This window comes from Lepidochelys olivacea, assembly GCF_965140295.1.
Source record: "Lepidochelys olivacea isolate rLepOli2 genome assembly, chromosome: 9".
Taxonomy (NCBI): domain Eukaryota; kingdom Metazoa; phylum Chordata; order Testudines; family Cheloniidae; genus Lepidochelys; species Lepidochelys olivacea.
The window spans coordinates 11830843-11853871 of NC_140419.1; the positions used below are offsets into that span (position 1 = coordinate 11830843).

At 42.0% G+C, this 23029-nt stretch overlaps 1 protein-coding gene across 2 annotated transcripts in view; it reads right to left on the reverse strand.

The window, feature by feature from the left end:
* Positions 1-23029, reverse strand: part of PIK3CA (phosphatidylinositol-4,5-bisphosphate 3-kinase catalytic subunit alpha) — a 72053-nt gene that overhangs the window by 12976 nt on the left and 36048 nt on the right. For both annotated transcript variants that reach the window (XM_084638447.1, XM_084638446.1), the window contains 4 exons: positions 22716-22801; positions 12557-12662; positions 5299-5451; positions 5043-5177 (listed from right to left, as the gene is read on the reverse strand). In XM_084638447.1, coding sequence (XP_084494573.1) covers positions 5043-5177; positions 5299-5451; positions 12557-12662; positions 22716-22801 — 480 coding nt within the window. The remainder of the gene's footprint in view (positions 1-5042; positions 5178-5298; positions 5452-12556; positions 12663-22715; positions 22802-23029) is intronic.

Consider the following 23029-nt stretch of genomic DNA (forward strand, 5'->3'; position numbering starts at 1 on the left):
TACACAATGAAGATTACTGTAACTTAAATTGATTACAGCAAAATGATTTTTCAGTTTGTTTCTTTAGTTCACTCTTTTTCCTATACAAGTCATTCAGTTTTCCTTCTTGTTTGTGTGAGTATTTGTTGAAAAGCAACCAGGCAGGAAAAAAAAAGAAAAAAGGTGGGGGGAGGGGGGAAAGGAAATCTGTTTGCATATTATATACATTGGCAAGTGGATTTAGGGGACATGGGTAGCACTGGAAACTCATTTTTCAAAACTGACTAGATTTCAAGTTGACAAAGTGACTAGGAATTAGGAAGCTCAGTTCAAATCTAGTTTTGCTTTTAATTCACTATAAATTTGAAAAAAATCACTACATTTTCTTGACCTTCAATTAATACCACTGTAAAATAAGGTTTAAAACTATTTGCACATGTTGGATCATAAGACAAAATGTACCTGTATATTAGGTCAGAAAGTTCATGGTTTAGGTCAAGCCCAGTGGGAAAATGCATTTATCCTGTTGAGGTCAACATCAAAAACTTGAAATTCTATGAAGTGTGGGACAGTAAAGTAGATAATATATAAATTTAATATTTGAGAAAGCGTCTGAAATATCTGAAGTAACAATGGATCTATAAATGCTCCATTATAACAGTATCTATACCGGATCTTAAATATTTCTACTAATTTATTGGTTAAAAGTGCAACATAGTGCATTTCAAAATTAAACAAAAATACATGTCTATTGTTTCGTATGTTAACAGAAGATGTTTTATAGAACACCACTATGGTAACTTGGCCTGGTGGTTTCCACAGCATTTGGGACTAACGTGTCAAAAATTTTAAACAAGTATATTGGTAATTGGTAAACTCTAAGCCAGTGTCAGATCTTGAATGTGTAGCATACATTGTCTTGTCCAAAGTTTTATTTTCAAGTTACTTGGTGTCATTACTATTATACAGCCATAAAAACACGCAGTACTTTACAGAACACACAGCTCCTGCCCCAAAGAGTTTACAAGATAAAAACAGGTAAGACAATAAAAGGAACAACAGGTATGCTGTGGAGATATCAATAGTGATGAGACAAATTTAGGAAGATTTTATGAAAAATGTTTTAAAAGAGGGATTAGAAGGAGCAGCAAGAGGATACTTGGCAGACACAAAGTAGATTATTAGAGTTTTAGTAGGGAGCAATGCGAAAAAAAACATAAAAGGAGAAAAAGGAGAGAGTATGAGTAGCATTATGCATTACTGGTTTGACATGGAAATGGATGCTAATACACCTTTCTCCTCCTCTAACTGCTATGATCTCGCTCCTGAGTATCATAGGGACAAGCAAGCTGGTTCAATAGGAAATAAACGCCCACCCATCACCCTAACCTTCAAAAACAAACCCTGAATATTTTTGAAGTTCAAAATGTATCACATCGTCTTTGTTGTGCCTTTAAAAACTATTAGAATGTATACTTCTCTGCACTTTCTAGTTTCAGCTAAGGATAGAAGAAACAGTACTGAGATGGCTATATTCGAGCCTTAAAGAAACCAGAAAGCCTCTAAAAAATTAAAAAGTATCTGTCCTTTCAAGATTTACAGTCAATCAAGAAGATACAAATATGCATCAGATATGCAACCCCAACTTCTAGATTCTGCAAGTCTGCCTCGTTCCTACTTTAAAGCAGCTTCTGCAGTTGAGATGATTTGGACTGGTAATTAATTATGAGAATTTTGTGTCCATCTGTGATAAGCAGAGGACCCCCGCTACTAATCTGTTCTATAGGTGGGAGAAAACTACAGCATTCTGAAGCATAACTCTCACCTAATGCACACTATTACTTTCACGTTGAAGAAAGAGAAATGGGGACATTCAGGAGAGTGCTTTGTAATTTTTAAAGGTACCACAGTCATGGGCTCAAAGTAAGAACCTAGACAGGTTTCAGCTACTGTAGAGATGAATATTTTAGAAACCACTAAATTTACAAACCCTCACTATAGTCACTACTAATCTCTCCCTTGCCAATCCTAAGGACCATACTCATTCTCTTCAGTCTTTGCTACTTTTATGCTGTTGACCACCCAGCTCTCAAAACTATCATCTTATGTGGATTTACAGTCCTTTCTTTCCTGGTTCTTCACCTGCATGTAATCTCCTTCAGTGTTGCCTTTGATTTATCATCACACTTCAACTTTGTTGGTGTTTTTCAGATGTCTGCCTCAGCCCCCCTTCTCTTTTCCTTGTACGACCTCATACTTAAGGATGACCTCTATGCCAGTGACTCTCAGATCTACCCCTCATCTATCAAGGATTGCATCTCTTCCTGTTTCTTCAGTATCTTCTTCTGCTTCCTCAATCCTTGACTGTCAAACATGTAAACTTTGTCTTTTCTCTTTTCCCCCTTTCTTCCACAGTTTCAGACAACTCCACTGTCCCTCAGGTACTCAAGCTCACAACTTTGGTATTCTCTTAAAGTTGTCCCTTTCCTTCTTCTTTCACATGCAGGTCCTTATCAACCCTTGTCACATCTCTTCCTACGTTACCACCTTTGGTTCATAAAGTAACATTAATCAGGTTACCTTAATTTTTTGTCAACTTTGTCCCCCCTTTTCCTTTCCTCTTTCTGATCACAATTTAAAAAAACAGGAAGCTCTTCATAAAGCTGTGTCTTTATTTCTGTATCTACTTATTTCTTTCACACTTTTGATCATGTAAGTTACAACAGTAATGATGATGGTGGTGGTGATGTTAGCCAATATTGTATAGTTAGGCACCTAATAAAATGAACTGACTTGGAGGTACTGAGCACCCATTGCTCGAATCAGATCCAAACGTCTCAACCGCTCCAAAAATCAGACGACGTAGGGTTAGATCATGCCTAGCACCAACATGTCTGCACAAAGGAATTGTGGGGGGTAGGGATGGGCGAGGGGGGGGGTACAGAGGCGGCTTCCAACCTACTCCGTGAGGTCTCAATAGGGCTACAAGCCAAACTGGGGTGCATATATGCTGTCACATAAAGGGGTATCACAACTTACTCCTCCTCCAGAGAAGAAAAGGAGACACTGTGGCTCAGAGGAGATATTGTGCTTCGCTGACACCTGATCAGGGTGGAATGACTTAAATCACGGCAATTTAAATAATCAATTTTAATCAACTTTTCCATTTGTACTTCAACTATTTTCTAAAGAAAGGTGCATTCTCATTGGTTGATATAACCATTAAAACATGCTGATTTACAACTAAATAGATTTGGTACACTAATACTTTTATTTAAGCAAATATATAGCTTAATATTTTCAGATTCTTATTAATTGTACATGTTTAGCATGTTAGAAAATGGTGACTCGTATATTGCCTATTTACTAGATAATTAACTTTTTGCTCATGATTTGTGTCAAGCTGCATTAGGATAGCAACTAGAATTTAATTAAAAATAAATTTTATATGCTGTTGTGTGTTTATTAAACAAAACAAGCCTTTAATACAGTACATGATCTACTGTGCCATATTCATAAACCTTGATCGCAAAAAGTTAGATATTTTCCCATTTACATTCTTCATAAAAAAGCAGCCTTTAACTCAGTTTTTGATAGAGGGCTCATGGATTCAACATATTTATTTTTCATTTAAAATGTTTTGAGATTATAAAAAGTTTAGGATTTAACATATTTTGTATTACATTCAGATTTCATTTTAAAGAAAGAGTTATTTTTAAAAAACAATTTAAATAAAATAAAAAATATCTGATTTAAATAAAAACTGTGTTTTAGTTTTTCAAAATAAATCATTGATTTCTATTCACCCTGCAATATGTAGACAACACAGAGCCCTACTTATCATTTGCCACACATGGCCAGGCTACTACCACCAGGGTGGCCCAGTGCCTGGATAAGTTCAGCTCAAGGACAAAGAACAGCTGGCTGAAACTGAACCCAAGCAAGACTGAGGTTGCGCTTGTGGGCAGGGGAAAGCATTCTGAAGACTTTGCAGACACAGTGCAGTCCACACTGACCAACATTTTCAGATTAATTTCAGGGAGATTTGTGGAGGCAGCCAGGCCAAACATGACTGAGTGGTACTGCGACCTAGCTCTTGGGATGGCAGCGCCACTCATATTTGTCCCAGCCAGAACAAAACAGATTTACAAAATAAAACTGTCTGAATGGTTCGGAAAAGCACTTAGCATCAGTCTTCTAAGGTTACACCATATACTCACGGCCTCCATGGGATTCTGAAGTAAACTGGACCTAAACTACCATTTTTAGGTTTCAGTGCCAACAGTCTTTTGATGTGAATGAGTTTACATCTAAGAGCTATTGTTTCAGGAAGAAAACATTGAATTGGTTTTCATTCACATTTTTGAGGTTTTCTATTTAATCACCAGGGCTAAAAATGTAATTTAATTAAAAAAAAGGAAGCTCAGCATTTGAAGCAAGGGATCGATTTGGTGGTAAATTTCAAGACCACCGAATCTCAGAATGCATGGGGTTCAGCTCAAGAGACAGTATCTCTGACTGCTAATAAAGTTAACTTGTGGCAGTTTGCTAGAACATAAAACTTAGATATCAGCATTGCCGAAGAAGTTACAAGCATATTACAGACTATAAAAGAAAGATTTTTCAAAGATAAAACCTATATACAACAGACAAGAAATTGTGGGAGGGAGGGAGGGAAGGAGGGAGGGAGAAGAGGGAGCAAAAAATTAAAAGAAATAGTGCCACTGATGGAGAATCTAACCCTGTTACATTTTTTGCAAAATCAACTTAACGTTCAGACAACCAGACAAATTGCTTATATAAGCTGGAAAAAAGTCCAGAACTGTTTGTACAGTAAGACACAGTTATACCCTTAAAAGATTTTGGTTGATCAGTGAAGCATCAATATGTTTAACTGCAAGAGACAGAACCTGTTGGCCATTTTTTGTCTGGTGTTTATCAAAAATGAATTTGGCTCCATGTATTTTGATATAAAATATTTCCCCCCACAAATAAAGCACTTCAAAATGTGCATATATTTTTAAAGTTTTAGTAACTAATCCTGGAAAGTAAATTCCCCTTACCAGCCCCGCATGGCTGTAGTTAAACCCTAGTTCTCGAGATATAGTCCAATTGGCATGTTCTTCAGTCACTGTCATGTCTGGAAACTTTACAGGGCTGCTAAACCAATCAAATTCCAGCTCTAAACATGGAGTTTCCTGAGGAAAAAAGAATTTTCATGATTGTTCTGAAACAAAATTATAAATTAGAAATCATTATAATCTAAACAAGTCGATGTGTGTTACTAAGGCTGAAATTAGAATATAAGCATCAATTTACCTTATTCGGATTTGACCCAGTAACGCCAATAGGATTTAGCAGATCTTCCAGCCCATGCGGCACAGGCCACAGATTCAAAGCCATTTTCCCAGATACAAGAGTGTCTGTATAATCAAACATGTTTATATTTCCCCAAGCCAATGGGCAGTGTTCCTTTAAAAGATCAAATGATCATTAATAAATGAGAGTGAAGAGTGATCAAGTTATAGTACAATATTGGATTTCAAGAAATAAAGGGAGGAGGAAAAAGATTTTTGAAAAACTGAACTATGGAATCACACAATTATAAAAAGAACAGGAATACCTGTGGCACCTTAGAGACTAAAATTTATTACAGCATAAGCTTTTGTGGGCTACAGCCCACTTCATCAGATGCATAGAATGGAACATATAGTAAGAAGATATATCACACAGAGAGAAGGTGGAAGTTGCCATACAAACTGTAAGAGGCTAATTAATTAAGATGAGCTATTATCAGCAGGAGAAAAAAAACTTCTGTAGTGATAATCAAGATGCCCATTTAGACAGCTGACAATAAGGCGTGAGGATACTTAACTTAGCCCTGGTCTACACTAGGACTTTAGGTCGAATTTAGCAGCATTAAATTGATGTAAATCTGCACCTGTCCACACGATGAAGCCCTTTATTTCGACTTAAAGGGCTCTTAAAATTGATTTCCTTACTCCACCCTGACAAGTGGATTAGCGCTTAAATCGGCCTTGCCGGCTCGAATTTGGGGTACTGTGGACACAATTCAACGGTACTGGCCTCCGGGAGCTATCCCAGAGTGCTCCATTGTGACAGCTCTGGACAGCACTCTCGACTCAGATGCACTGGCCAGGTAGACAGGAAAAGAACCACGAACTTTTGAATCTCATTTCCTGTTTGGCCAGCGTGGCAAGCTGCAGGTGACCATGCAGAGCTCATCAGCACAGGTGACCATGATGGAGTCCCAGAATCGCAAAAGAGCTCCAGCATGGACTGAACGGGAGGTACGGAATCTCATCGCTGTATGGGGAGAGGAATCCGTGCTATCAGAACTCCGTTCCAGTTTTCGAAATGCCAAAACCTTTGTCAAAATCTCCCTGGGCATGAAGGACAGAGGCCATAACAGGGACCCGAAGCAGTGCCGTGTGAAACTTAAGGAGCTGAGGCAAGCCTACCAGAAAACCAGAGAGGCGAACGGCCGCTCCGGGTCAGAGCCCCAAACATGCCGCTTCTATGATGAGCTGCATGCATTTTAGGGGGTTCAGCCACCACTACCCCAGCCGTGTTGTTTGACTCCTTCAATGGAGATGGAGGCAATACGGAAGCAGGTTTTAGGGACGAAGAAGAAGAAGATGATGATGAGGTTGTAGATAGCTCACAGCAAGCAAGCGGAGAAACTGGTTTTCCCGACAGTCAGGAACTGTTTCTCACCCTGGACCTGGAGCCAGTACCCCCCGAACCCACCAAAGGCTGCCTCCTGGACCCAGCAGGCAGAGAAGGGACCTCCGGTGAGTGTACCTTTTAAAATACTATACATGGTTTAAAAGCAAGCATGTGAAAGGATTACTTTGCCCTGGCATTTGTGGCTCTCCTGGATGTACTCCCAAAGCCTTTGCAAAAGGTTTCTGGGGAGGGCAGCCTTATTGCGTCCTTCATGGTAGGACACTTTACCACTCCAGGCCAGTAACATGTACTCGGGAATCATTGTACAACAAAGCATTGCAGTGTATGTTTGCTGGCGTTCAAACAACATCCGTTCTTTATCTCTCTGTGTTATCCTCAGGAGAGTGACATATCATTCATGGTCACCTGGCTGAAATAGAGTGCTTTTCTTCAGGGGACACTCAGAGGAGGCCATTCCTGCTGGGCTGTTTGCCTGTGTCTAAACAGAAATGTTCCCCGCTGTTAGCCACAGGAGGGGGTAAGATTGAGAGGGTAGCCACGCGGTGGGGGGAGGCAAAATGCGACCTTGTAACGAAAGCACATGTGCTATGTATGTAATGTTAACAGCAAGGTTTACCCTGAAAGAGTGTAGTGACTGTTTTATAAAATGTGTCTTTTTAAATACCGCTGTCCCTTTTTTTTTCCTCCACCAGCTGCATGTGTTTCAATGATCACAGGATCTTCTCCTTCCCAGAGGCTAGTGAAGCTTAGAAAGAAAAAAAAACGCACTCGCGATGAAATGTTCTCCGAGCTCATGCTGTCCTCCCACACTGACAGAGCACAGACGAATGCGTGGAGGCAAATAATGTTAGAGTGCAGGAAAGCACAAAATGACCGGGAGGAGAGGTGGCGGGCTGAAGAGAGTAAGTGGCGGGCTGAAGACAGGGCTGAAGCTCAAATGTGGCGGCAGCGTGATGAGAGGAGGCAGGATTCAATGCTGAGGCTGCTGGAGGACCAAACCAGTATGCTCCAGTGTATGGTTGAGCTGCAGCAAAGGCAGCTGGAGCACAGACTGCCACTACAGCCCCTCTGTAACCAACCGCCCTCCTCCCCAAGTTCCATAGCCTCCACACCCAGACGCCCAAGAACGCGGTGGGAGGGCCACCGGCCAACCAACCCCTCTGCCACAGAGGATTGCCCAAAAAAAAGAAGGCTGGCATTCAATAAATTTTAAAGTTGTAAACTTTTAAAGTGCTGTGTGGCATTTTCCTTCCCTCCTCCACCACCCCTCCTGGGCTACCTTGGTAGTCATCCCCCTATTTGTGTGATGAATGAATAAAGAATGCATGAATGTGAAGCAACAATGACTTTATTGCCTCTGCAAGTGGTGATCGAAGGGAGGAGGGGATGGTGGCTAGCTTACAGGGAAGTAGAGTGAACCAAAGGGCGGGGGGTTTCATCAAGGAGAAACAAACAGAACTTTCACACCGTAGCCTGGCCAATCATGAAACTGGTTTTCAAAGCTTCTCTGATGCGTACCACGCCCTCCTGTGCTCTTCTAACCGCCCTGGTGTCTGGCTGCGCGTAACCAGCAGCCAGGCGATTTGCCTCAACCTCCCACCCCGCCATAAACGTCTCCCCCTTACTCTCACAGATATTGTGGAGCACACAGCAAGCAGTAATAACAGTGGGAATATTGGTTTCGCTGAGGTCTAAGCGAGTCAGTAAACTGCGTCAGCGCGCCTTTAAACGTCCAAATGCGCACTCTACTACCATTCTGCACTTGCTCAGCCTGTAGTTGAACAGCTCCTGACTACTGTCCAGGCTGCCTGTGTACGGCTTCATGAGCCATGGCATTAAGGGGTAGGCTGGGTCCCCAAGGATACATATGGGCATTTCAACATCCCCAACAGTTATTTTCTGGTCTGGGAATAAAGTCCCTTCCTGCAGCTTTTGAAACAGACCAGAGTTCCTGAAGATGCGAGCGTCATGTACCTTTCCCGGCCATCCCACGTTGATGTTGGTGAAACGTCCCTTGTGATCCACCAGAGCTTGCAGCACTATTGAAAAGTACCCCTTGTGGTTTATGTACTCGGCGGCTTGGTGCTCCGGTGCCAAGATAGGGATATGGGTTCCATCTATGGCCCCACCACAGTTAGGGAATCCCATTGCAGCAAAGCCATCCACTATGACCTGCACATTTCCCAGGGTCACTACCCTTGATATCAGCAGATCTTTGATTGCGTGGGCAACTTGCATCACAGTAGCCCCAACAGTAGATTTGCCCATTCCAAATTGATTCCCAACTGACTGGTAGCTGTCTGGCGTTGCAAGCTTCCACAGGGCTATCGCCACTCGCTTCTCAACTGTGAGGGCTGCTCTCATCTTGATATTCATGCGCCTCAGGGCAGGGGAAAGCAAGTCACAAAGTTCCATGAAAGTGCCCTTACGCATGCGAAAGTTTTGCAGCCACTGGGAATCGTCCCAGACCTGCAACACTATGCGGTCCCACCAGTCTGTGCTTGTTTCCCGAGCCCAGAATCGGCATTCCACAGCATGAACCTGCCCCATTAGCACCATGATGCATGCATTGGCAGGGCCCATGCTTTCAGAGAAATCTGTGTCCACGTCCTGATCACTCACGTGATCGCGTTGACGTCGCCTCCTCGCCCGGTATCGCTTTGCCAGGTTCTGGTGCTGCATATACTGCTGGATAATGCGTGTGGTGTTTAATGTGCTCCTAATTGCCAAAGTGAGCTGAGTGGCCTCCATGCTTGCCTTGGTATGGCGTCCGCACAGAAAAAAGGCGCGGAACGATTGTCTGACGTTGCTCTGACGGAAGGAGGGGCGACTGAGGACACGCTTACAGGGTTGGCTTCAGGGAGCTAAAATCAACAAAGGGGGTGGCTTTACATCAAGGAGTATTTCAGGCAGGACTTCACGGAGGGTTCCAATAAGAAATGGTGCACCTAAGTTATCGTTCTTATTGGAACAAGGAGGTTAGCCTGGCCTCTGATTGATACATGGCTAGATTTACCTTGCTGCACCTTCTCTGTGAGTGACTGCAGTGTGACCTAGAGGAATGAGTCCCCTAGACGGGGGAGGGGGGGGAAGCAAATGAATACAAAACAAATCTGGTCTATTTCTTGTTTTGATCCACTCCATCTATCTTTTACATCTTTGGCTGGCAGCAGACGGCGAAGGAGGACTGCATGCCATCCACATCTCATGGCTGCTCGGCAGAAGATGGTACAGTACGACTGCTAGCCATCCTCATCTCTTGCCTGCCCGGCAGAAGATGGTATAGTATGACTGCTAGCAATCCGTATCGCCTGCCTGCTCACCATAAGATGGTTCAATAGGACTGACTGCAGGACTAAAGAGAATGACCTGGTCAAGTCACTCCAAATTTAGTCCCTGCGCCCATGTCTGCCCAGGCGCTCCCAGCCGACATGGCCAGGAGCACCTCGGACACGACGAGAATGGCTACCAGTCGTACTGCTCCATCTGCTGCCAGAAGGCAATGGGTTGCTGCTACTGTGTAGCAATGCCATACCACGTCTGCCAGCACCCAGGAGACATAGGATGACGGTTACCTGAGCGGGCTCCATGCTTGCCGTGGTATGGCGTCTGCACAGGTAACTCAGGAAAAAAGGCACAAAACGATTGTCTGCCCTTGCTTTCACGGAGGGAGGGAGGGAAGGGGGGCCTGACAATATGTACCCAGAACCACCCGCGACAATGTTTTAGCCCTATCAGGCATTGGGATCTCAACCCAGAATTCCAATGGGCAGCGGAGACTGCGGGAACTGGGGGATAGCTATCCACAGTGCAACGCTCCAGAAGTCGACTCTAGCCTCGGTACTGTGGAAGCACTCCGCCAAGTTAATGCACTTAGAGCATTTTCTGTGGGGACACACACACTCGAATATATAAAACCGATTTCTAAAATAACGACTTCTATAAATTCGACCTTATTCCGTAGTGTAGACATACCCTTAGGGAAATAGTGTTTTGGGTCATTACACATATTGAATCTATTTGTATTGTAGTGCATTGACACTATGGGAAGCCAGAAATAATACAATTTATCAAAATGAAAGCCAGTATAGTTAATAGCCACTATTTTTCCTACATTTTTGACTAGCTTGGTTTCTTGATTTCTAAGTTTTCTAACCAAGAAAACAACACTACATGCGCATGAAAGTCATGTGCATGCATGTTGAATCATATTTCACAATACTTTTTTCAGGCAATATTGTATGGATATCAGGTTTCAGCTGGATTCAGGAAAATAGCATAGTAGAACCTTGCTATTAAGAATAAATAATGTATTACCATAATTAATTTTTTAAGTTAGCAAAAAGAGAGAAGCAAATAATTAAAAGACAAGAATTACATTGCAAGTTGTACTCTTTTCATTTTCTCAAATCTAGTTTTAATTTTTGATAATACTTAATTTATACAATATATTACAGAACATATTACAAGATTTGTCATGAGACATCATTACAGCACTATGTCTCTGCTATTAAATCCTTACTGTCAAATGAGGAGAGACAGTCTGTGTGAAAGCATGGATTAACAAATATGTAGGTTAGCAGAGAGCAAATTATGAAAGTTGTAGCATATTTTCCCTGTGAGACTTCAAACCTCTGTCTTGTCAGCTGCTGGGATAATCATTTCAAAGAACACAATCTGAAGAGTTAAAGCTACCTGCTAGGATTTTTTCCTCAAGTAAGTCAGTCTTACACACTCACAAACAAACTAACAAATAAAAATTGGATAGTACATCAGAACACACACACGACCAAAGTTTTTGAGCCTGGATGTATCAGAATCATGGACTTTAAGGTCAGAAGGGACCATTATGATCGTCTAGTCTGACCGCTGGCACAATGCAGGCCACAGAATCTCACCCACCCACTCTTGTAACAAACCCCTAACCTATGTCTGAGCTATCGAAGTCCTCAAATCATGGTTTAAAGACTTCAAGGTGCAGATAATCCTCTAGCAAGTGACACATGCCCCACGCTACAAAGGCGAAAAACCCCCAGGGCCTCTGCCAATCTGCCCTGGAGGAAAATTCCTTCCCGACCCCAAATATGGCCATCAGCTAAACCCTGAGCATGTGGGCAAGACTCACCAGCCAGACACCCAGGAAAGAATTCTCTGTAGTAACTCAGATCCCACCCCCTATAACATCCCATCACAGGCCATTGTGCATATTTACCGCTAATAGTCAAAGATCAATTAATTGCCAAAATTAGGCTATCCCATCATACTTTCCCCTCCATAAACTTATCAAGCTTAGTCTTGAAGCCAGATATGTCTTTTGCCTCCACTGCTTCCCTTGGAAGGCTGTTCCAGAACGTCACTCCTCTGATGGTTAGAAACCTTCGCCTTAAAGTTAGGATCCAAAACCCACATTTTAGGCACATCAGTAAAGCTTGCTGATTTTTTTTTAATTGCTTAGCAACCCCAACTCCCATTTAGGTCAAAAGGAAATGCAAGTGCTCAGCACCTTCACACACACAGTTTTTTAGGTGCCTAAGAATGGCTTCAGGAACCTAACTTTAGGCACCCACATTTGAAAATTTTGGCCTGTCCCTTTCTGTTCAACTATACAGACCACAACTAGTGCTGCATGGATAATATACAACAAATATATCAGGTAACAAAAAAATTAATTTGTAGTCAATCAATAAAGTTAAGAGAAGTTTCTATACATCTTAGATATTTTAATCAAATAAAAATTCAAGAAAATAGAAGATGTTGGTAAGACCAACTTCTATTCAAGTTTTGGCCAACTGTTCTTCCCAAACTTGGCTGCCTGGAGTTTTCTTTTATAACACGTTAGAACTATTAAAATTATTAAATATTTTACCTCCTTAGCACCCTTTCTACCCTTAACAGAGCAGATGGAAAGGCAAAGCCGAGCAGCACGTGGGAGATCAGGAATGTACATGTCATATGACAGCCATTCATTCCATCTGTGGGATTTTAAAAGTAAAATAAAAACCAGGTTAAAGCAAATAAAACTCAGTACACTTTAGTTAGTAAATAGACACAAAATGATATGGAAAAATCAGAGTGTTCCTCTTCCAAGGATATTAAATACATATTTCTACTCTAGAAAAGCAACATCATCAAAATAGCACTTTCTGACTGAGCAGATCAGCTACCTGCATGTATTCATCCACATCTACTGCTTTTAGTCACCGAAGTCCTTACTGTTTTTTACTCTGGTTAGCCCTGCAGAACCAATGTCATTCAGAGAAAGTGAGATGGACTTTTATTCCTTTTTGGGCACCATCAACAGAATTGTTTACCACATTCAATCAACATTTGCGCAGACTCCCTGACTGTAATTGTCAATGTAGGCCTAGTCTGACAACATGGGTTTGCATGGCTGTTATTGAGGGTTTAATCTGGCCTGCAAATCTTTAACTATTCATGAAGATGCGTACAAAGTAAAGAAGTTGGCTTGACTCTCAGAGCGCAGTTTGAGTTGCAAGAGCTAGTTAGTAGAAAATGCATGTTTCTACTTGTAAACTCAGTATTGGGATCATTGGGAGACAAACAATACCATATTTATAGTTACATTACAATATAGAGCCACGCACTTTTAAGCACTTTAGTAGGCTTAAGTCGAGCAAAAAAATTTAAGCACATCAGAACATGATGTAACTAATATTTAAGGCTGCGGGTTTGTCATGGAGGTCACGGATTCCGTGACTTTCTATGACCTCCGTGACTTCTGCAGCGGCCGGTGCGCCTGGCTCAGGGACAGCTCAAGCAGCTTTTGTGCCAGATGCACTGACCACTGCTGAGACAGTCTCGGGCCCCTGCCAGCAGCAGAGTTTGGGTCTGGGAGCCGGCAGGGGTGCTTACGTGGGGGGCCCCTCGGAAGCGGTGACATCCCCCTTGCTCAGCTGCTAGGCAGAGGCCTGGCTTGGCAGCTCTGCATGCTGCCTCCACCCAGAGCACTGGCTTCGCAGCTCCCGTTGGCCAGGAACTGCGGCCAATGGGAGCTGCGGGAGCCATGCCTGCAGACCTGCCTGGCCACACCTCCGCCTAGCAGCTGAGAAGGGGGACGTTGCCCACTTCCAGGGAGCCCCCCAGGTAAACGCCACCCAGAGCCCACCTCATCCCGTCTCGTGCCTCAACCCCCTGTCCCCTCCCACGCCCAAACTCTTCTGCTACTACTGCTGCTGCTGGGGAGTGGGGGGAAAGGCATGCAGCTAGGTAGGGAGCCTGCGGCCCTGCCAACCTCCCCCCGCCCCCAACAATAGCGGGGGTCCCGAGCTGTACACCGCCACCTACGCCCACCCAACACCAGGGGGGGGGTCTCGGACCCCCCCCCCAAGCAGCCAGGCTGCCCTTCCCCAGCACCCGCAGGGCCCCCAGGCAGCAACCCCCCGCAAGTTTTATTCACTGGTATTTTAGTAAAAGTCATGGACAAGTCACAGGCCGCGAATTTTCGTTTACTGCCTGTGACCTGTCTGTGACTTTTACTGAAAATACCCATGACTAAAACGTAGCCTTACTAATATGTAAACAGATGCTCTCTGAAGAAAACCCCTTGAAAGGTGTAGAGGAAGTACCACCACAGACAAGTGGAAGAAAAAAAAATTAAATTCTGAGGATATAAATCCTAAGAGGAAGTAATTGAATGAAAAACTGTCACACACCACTGGTCAGTTTTACATTTAGTAAAAACCAGTGTCTCATCTCTCTTCTCCCTGATGTACACTTCCTTTTCCCCAGGTATGATAAAATACTGTGTTTTTTTCTTAAAGAAAAGTTTTGCTACAAATTTGGTATTTGTATTTACTAAATGCCAACAATCTACAGCAGTGGTTTTCAACCTGTGGTCTGTGGATCCTTGGGAGGCTGCAGACTATGTCTAAGACTATGCCTCTCCATTTGAAATTTTTTAAGGGTCCGCAAATGAAAAAAGGTTGAAAATCACTGATCTAGAGCAATACTTCCTGTACAACAGTGTACTAAGAAAGAATAATTTCTTAGCTAGCTAATGGATACTTTCCAAATATTTACATAGCTGTAATTAATTATGGTTCTGTTGAATTGTACACTAGTAAACCTCACAGGAAACAATTAACACTGGAGAAGAATACTTGAATTTAGTACAGGATATGTGTTAGGTAATGAAAGTCATAGAGAAGCCTGAAGCACAGTGAGTGCAACCTGTTTCAATTACTGCATTGTAACTAATAAAATAAGGCTGTAAAGATAAAGATAGTTTATGAAAGAGAAAAGTTTTCTTCAAATACTCCATTTTACAGAGCAGTGGAATTGAAATTTTACACAGTCTTCCGTAAGTGACCGTCAGGGTTTTCATCTCAATAGCTCCCCGGCATTACATGCACTGCACATGAAGGCAATTTCTGGAGTTTCATCACCTTTTAACCTCCATATAATAATAAATGGGCACATAATCTGCTTTCTGCTAAAAACTCTGCTCTCTGCAAATTCTGGGGTTACTCCACTGAAGTTAATGGAGTTGCTTCAAATTTACACTTGGCTGCCAAAGAGCAAAATTTGGCTCTACAGGACTACCAAGTACTGTCATTATTATTGTTATAGACTTCTTAAAACATGTTGAATATATCAACTGATATGTCTGGCTATTACCCTACAAAAGCAAAGATGCATAATTATATTTTCTTTGTTGGGTTGCCTAGTTAGATTTCCTCTGTTGGAAGAGGGCACCAGCCTTTAAAAATGGACTATGCTCATGGAAGAACTGAAAAGCTAACACAAAATGCTAAAAAGCAGCATTTTAAAAGCAAACATTAAGGGCTTAAAAATTGCAAATGTATCAATAGTGCTTCCTTAGCCCTACATAGACCTTACTCTTTGGATTCTGCTTAAAGGGAGACTGATATTGATTATTTAAGAACATAAGAATGGTCGAACTGGGTCAGACCAAAGGTCCATTTAGTCCAGTATCCTGTCTTCTGACAGTGGCCAATGCCAGGTGCCCCAAGGGAATGAAAAGAACAGGTAATCATCAAGTGATCCATCCCGTCGCCCATACCCAGCTACTGGGAAACAGAGGCTAGGGACATCATCCTTGCCCATCCTGGCCAATAGCCATTGACAGACCTAACCTCCATAAATTTATCTAGTTCTTTTCTGAACCCTGTTATAGTCTTTGCCTTCAAAACATCCTCTGGCAAGGAGTTCCGCAGCTTGACTGCGCGTTGTGTGAAAAAATACTTCCTTTTGTTTTAAATCTGCTGCCTATTAATTTCATTTGGTGGCTCCTCATTCTTGTGTTACCTGTATTATCATAGCGCCTAGGAGCCTTAGTCCTGGGTCTAGAACCCACTGTGCCAAGTGCTGTACAAACAGAACAAAAGGACAGTTTCTTCCACAAACAGCTTGTAATCTAAGTATAAAACAAGACAAAACAGATGGCTACAGATAGATGGGGGAATATAAGGACAGAATGAGACAACAGTGGTCAGAATGCCAGGCTGTGGCCTCTGTGCACCAGTGGCCTAGTTTTTGTCCAGTTTTTTTGGAGCCATCACAGAGAAGGAGAGAGTTTGAAGGAGGATATTGATGTAGCTTTGCAACTATTTACTGGGAACTCCTCTAATGTGTGAGGGGCAGCATTGGAGAAAGCACAAAGGTGTTTGAAAACAAGTAGAGGATGGATGCTGTCATCATTGATCAACCAGAGGCAAGAGTTGACATCTTGGTAGTGAATGAGAGATTATAGTAGCGCAGGCTGCAAGGGGCCCTGAAAGTGAAGACAAGTAACTGGTTTGATACAAGAGAGAAGGAGGAAGTCAGTGGAGGGCCATAAAGAAAGGGGTGACATGGTCAAAGCGACAGGCTACGAAAATGATTTTTGCAGCAGCATTCTGAACGGGAAGACTGAATTAACCAAGGCCAAAGAAAAGGATATTGCAGTATTTGAGATATGTGTTGATGAAAGGCTGGACAAGAGTTTTAGTTGTGTGAATGGATGAGAAAAGTCATATCTTGGAATTGTCATGCAGAAAGAATCAACAAGACTTTGATGTAGGTTGGATGTGAGGATCTAGAGAGAGGTCCAAGTCAAAGATAACACCAGATTATGAGCATGAGCAATAGGCAGGCAAGTGGGGTTGTCCACGGGAAAGAGAAAGGAGGCAGCTAGGAGGCCTTCAAGGGAAAGATAAAAAGCTCTCTTCTAGCCATGTTGCACCTGAGCTGAAGCAAGACAGCCACAATGAGATTTCAGAGAGATACGCTAAGATATTAGTTTGGGCAGAAGGAGACTGGAGTAGAGAGGTAGATCTGTGAGTTGACCCCATAGAGTAGAATTTGTGTTTGTGGAGACTACCCAGAGAAAGAGGTGCAGAGGGAGATGAGAAGGGACCAGGGACAGAGCCCTGCAGAATCCCTCCAAAAATTAGGAGATGGCATAATGAAGATCCTCCAAAGGACATGCTGAAGGAACAATGAGAGAGTTAGGAGGAGAACTAGGAGAGGGAGAGAACAGTTATGGATGCTAAGGGAGGATAAGATTTCAAGAAAAAGAGAATGGTCAACTATCAGGCCAAGGAGGAGGAGGAGGGAGTACTAATTCTGAGATATGGCTCAGAAGAGGCCATTGGCAAGAGCAGTTTCAATTGAGAGCAAGAAGCAGAAGCTGGACTGGAGAGGGTCTAAGATGGAACTAGAAGAGAGGAACTCCAGACAGCAATTGTAAACAATGTGTTCAATAACCTTAGAAATAAAAGGGAAAAGGGAGATAAGGCAGTAGCTGAGATGCAAATAAGTTGGAGAAGTAGAGTTATTTAGCTAGGAAGATGGCAGAACTCAGAAAGGAAAGAACAAATTTGTAGTGGAGGAAGGTCAGCCTGGTCACAGAATTTCTGCCAGAGATGCTCCATGGCATGAGAGCAGGAACAGAGGAAGCAGCTATTGAGAGTGAGCCAGGACTGAGGAGGGTGGTAGGGTGGAGCAAAAGAGTAAGGGCAGAGGAGAGTGAGAAACAGAGAATCAACCACCATAACAGCAGAAGAGAGGGCTGAAAGCACACAAGTTGTTAGCATTGGATTGGAAATAAGAATGCCAGAATGGCCATACTGGGGCATACCAAGGGTCCATCTAGGCCAGTATTCTGTCTTCTGACAGAAGCTGGTGCCAGATGCTTCAGCAGGCGTGAACAGAACAGGTCAATTATTGAGTGATCCATCCCCTGTCATCCAGTCCCAGCTCCTGGAAGCCGGAGGCTTAGGGACACTAAGAGCATGGGATTGCATCCCTGATCATTTTGGTTAATAGCCATTGATAGACCTATCCTCCATGAACTTATCTATTCCTTTTTGAACCTAGTTTGGCCTTCATAACATCTTCTGGCAACAAGTTCCAAAGTGCACTGTGTGAAGAAGTGCTTCCTTTTCTTTGTTTTAAACTTGCTACCTTTTAATTTCATTGTGCAACCCCTGGTTCTTGTGTTACTTAACGGGACAAATAACACCCCCTTATTCATGTATATATGTGATATGGCTGTGAAAAAAGCTAATGTCGTCTTGGGATGCATCAGGAGAGGTATTTCCAGTAGGGATAAGGAGGTTTTAGTACCGTTATATAAGGCACTGGTGAGACCTCACCTGGAATACTGTGTGCAGTTCTGGTCTCCCATGTTTAAGAAGGATGAATTCAAACTGGAACAGGTACAGAGAAGGGCTACTAGGATGATCCGAGGAATGGAAAACTTGTCTTATGAAAGGAGACTCAGGGAGCTTGGCTTGTTTAGCCTAACTAAAAGAAGGTTGAGGGGAGATATGATTGCTCTCTATAAATATATCAGAGGGATAAATACCAGAGAGGCAGAGGAATTATTTAAACTCAGTACCAATGTGGACACAAGAACAAATGGATATAAACTGGCCACTAGGAAATTTAGATTAGAAATTAGACGAAGGTTTCTAACCATCAGAGGAGTGAAGTTTTGGAATAGCCTTCCGAGGGAAGTAGTGGGGGCAAAAGATCTATCTTGCTTTAAGATTAAACTCGGTAAGTTTATGGAGGAGATGGTATGATGGGATAACATGGTTTTGGTAATTAAATATTCATGGTAAATAGGCCCAATGGCCTGTGATGGGTTTTTAGATGGGGTAAGATCCAAGTTACCCGGGAAAGAATTTTCTGTAGTATCTGGCTGATGAATCTTGCCCATATGCTCAGGGTTTAGCTGATCGCCATATTTGGGGTCGGGAAGGAATTTTCCTCCAGGGCAGATTGGAAGGCCCTGGAGGTTTTTCGCCTTCCTCTGTAGCATGGGGCACGGGTCACTTGCTGGAGGATTCTCTGCTCCTTGAGGTCTTCAAACTACAATTTGAGGACTTCAATAGCACAGATATAGGTGTGAGGTCTTTTTTAGGAGTGGTGGGTGAAATTCTGTGGCCTGCATTGTGCAGGAGGTCAGACTAGATGATCATAATGGTCCCTTCTGACCTAAATATCTATGAATCTATGTCCTCCACACCATTCATGATTTTATAGACGTCTCGCCTATCCCCACTCGGTCGTCTCTTTTTCCAAGCTGAACAGTCCCAGTCTTTTTCTCTCCTCATATGGAAGCTTTCACATACCCCTAATCATTTTTGTTGCCCTTCTCTGTACATTCTCCATTTCTAATATATCTTTTTTTGAGATGGGGCAACCAAAACTGCATGCAGTATTTAAAGTGTGGGCGTACCATGACTTTATATAGTGGCATTATGATATTTTCTGTCTTATTATCTAACCCTTTCCTAATTGTTCCTAACATTGTTAGCTTTTTTGACTGCAGCTGCACATTAAGCAGATGTTTGCAGAGAACTATCCACGACTCCAAGATCTCTTTCTTGAGTGATAACAGCTAATTTAGACCCCATCAGTTTGTATGTAGAGTTGGGATTATGTTTTCCAGCATGTATTACTTTGCATCTATCAACACTGAATATCATCTGCCATTTTGCTGCCCAGTTACCCAGTTTTGTGAAATCCTTTTGTAATTCTTCAACGTCTGCTTTGGACATAACTATCTTGAGTAATTTTGTATCGTCTGCAAAGTTTTCTACTTCACTGTTTACCCTTTTTTCCAGATCATTGATGAATATGTTGAACAGCACTGGCCCCTGGATAAACTCTTGAGGGACACCACCATTTACCTCTCTGCATTGTGAAAACTGACCCTTTGTTTCCTATCTTTTTACCAGTTACTGATCCATGAGAGAACCTTCCCTCTTATCCCATGACTGTTTACTTTGCTTAAGAGCCTTTGGTGAGGGACCTTGTCAAAGGCTTTCTGAAAGTCCAAGTACACTATATGCACTGGATCACGCTTGCCCACATGCTTGTTGACCCCCTCAAAAGAATTCTAATAGAGTCTTTCCATTCAAAATATGGGAAGGTCAAGTGACAGGCACGCATGTACGAGGGGGAGTGTGCCAATAAGCACTACTGAAAAAGACCAAGTGATGATCTGAGAGGGGGAACTCAGCAACAGAGAGATCAGAGAGAACAGTGCTTGGTGAATTTCCACATCAACAGCTCTTTTGGTGAATGGGAGAGTTGAACCAAGGCTAACAAGATAATTCATTTTCCTATTAACAATATGTAGGACACATTAGATTATTTTTTACCATTTGTATTGTTTATTCAGTATGGATAGTGAAACTAGGCCAGTCTGTTTATAGTCAATTCACTGTCTGGTTCTCCTGAACCAGTTTGCTACTATGTTTGGTTTCTTGTCTTGGGTGGATGAAGCTCCCCTGCAAGAGACTAATGCAAAAGGGATATGGATGCAGATTCTGGAATGCAAATGAGCTATATCAAGTAATATAACCCTCCACCAAGAGAAAAGGGTGGCCTGTCGTGAAGCTTATGGTAAGCATAAACTTCAGAGGCGGTGGATGCCAGTATGCGCCACCTTCATTTCCATCCACATGATCTTCTCAGGGATAGAAAAACAAAAGTGCACACAGCCTCTTACATAGTAGGGAGCTAAAGTACAGCATGATTGAAAAGATTCCTTTTAAGTGAATTCATGCTGCAGTCACTACAGAACTCATAACCCTGATACAGCCGCAATCCCTGTTGTTGGCTACTAGTACCTGCTACCAGAAGACTACGGATATGGAGGGGCAACTTTTCCTGAAAGTTCCTTCCCCTGAAGTTACAATACAGGGTGGAAAAGGCTATCTTGCAGCCTCAAGAGCTTTGGAGAAGAGTCAGTGGCCGAAGTCAAAGAACGGAGAAACTTTAATGAATATGATAATGTTCTGGACTAACACCTTTCATCATTCTTTCCCTAAAGAGACTTCCTCCCCAAACATCCCTACACTATATTAACACTGCAGATAAACTGAACCACAGCTACTGGAAGAGAGAAATTATTTTTCAATAACCATATATTCTGTTAGACTTGTTAATTATATAATATCTATTCATTCCCTTGGAGAGCAGTAGTGTTTGCAAGCAAAATTTAAGTCCCAACTAATTAACTTTTCTAAAGACATGCAAGGTCAATCAGACAGAAAATGTGAATTTGGAATCATTTTTGAATACACTCTCGGTCTGATCCAGACAGATACTGAGGCCCCACAACTATCATTAGAGCCAGAGAGCGAGCATAGGAGAAACTGCAGAGCACTTTTTGGAGATTAAGACCTTTGTTTTAAATTCACTGGCATACATTTGTACCACACACATTTTGTATTTACATCACCATCATTTGAATTTCCACGTTTCATTTTTAGACACAAATCAAGGTAGATCCAATCTATTTAGGTTGTCAAATTAATTAACTTCCATTTAGCAAACTGCTCTCCGATCTTCTCTTTGCCAAGTAGCTCTTCTTTACATGGGCCACACTGTATGTCAATTCCACCTTTTCCTATGTATTTTTATTTATGCACTTCTCTTCTTGCTTACAAAACTCTTTTCTCTAACAGTATCTATTCCTAGATTTTTTTTAAAGCTCTTTCTATTCCCTGTCCTGCCGTATTTCAAGAGCATCCTAATTCCAGACTTCCAGTTGCCCTGAAGCCCTAACAGCATTTTCCCCTCCCTAGTGGCTTGTGTTGGGTTGGTGGACGTTGATGATATTAACAAATCCGATTAATCACAATCCAACATGATGATAGTGAAAAAGGTGGCCACTTAAAGTGTGGTTTTATTTTGAAAAGTGATTCTATAAAACTGCATTCTGAGGTTCCCTATTTATCATGCCTCACTCACTAAAAAAAAATTGCCCAGATTGTTTGCGTTGTGATATTGCCTAGGAACCTCAGTCATGTACCCAGATTCTACTGTGAGATCAACAGAACAAGTGGTAGAAGACAATATGTGAAGCAGCCAGCTCTGCAAACACATCTTAGGATCTGAAAGTCAAGCTATGTTTGTCTTTTTGTCATTGTGATAGATTCTGCAGGGCAAATACTTGTGCAACCCTGCTGAACAGAACTGTTGCATGTTACAAGCAGAATTTGAACTTGCAGTTGGAGCTTTGCTAACAAGTCACAAGCCAGAACAGAATCTAGTTCAATTTCTAGTAGCTACGCTGGTTCTGTATTGTAAAACAAAAAGGGGAAATGTAGCAAATTTTTGGGTCACAGACAAAACTCTTAATACACATAGAGAACAGACCTGTTGAGTAAAAGGTTGCTGCTTTTACATAACATTTTACAAGCCAAAATGAAGATCTGCAAATCCTAAATTAATCCAATTAAACAAATCTGTAAATGGAAAGGAGTGATCAATTTAAAAGGAAAACTCCAGTGATTATTTATAATTCTTAGACAGCTACATACATGTTAAATAAGAATGTTTTTTGTTTAGGATAAATTATTTTCAGTACATCCTTTTAGAAAATAAGGCTGCTTTTTTCTCTCAGTGGTGCCTACTATCTTATCTGCTTCCCAGCTAGGGAAACTGCTTGATGGTAAAAATTGGTACGGACAGAATCTAATTCTGCTTTACAAAGCTCTGGAAATCAGATTTCCCCAAATTGTTACAGTAGCATTATTTACCTGGGATTGGAACAAGGTACCCTTTGAGTATTCACATTGTCACATAATGGTTCTCCTCCATGGTAGATACCAGTTCGGACATAGATCTGAAAATAACATGTTTAAGCATTAGCACCTGTTATAGCCCATTTGAATACTAGACCCAGGTCTGAACAAAAGTATTACTGTAAACACCATCGCTATTAGATGCTGATTAGAACCATATGTCACACACTAATTTTTATCAATTTGAGAAAAAGCTATATGGCATAAAGTATTCTTACTGTGCTTCTACTACAAAATTTTAGTTCACTACCTCTGCGTCACCATTTCAA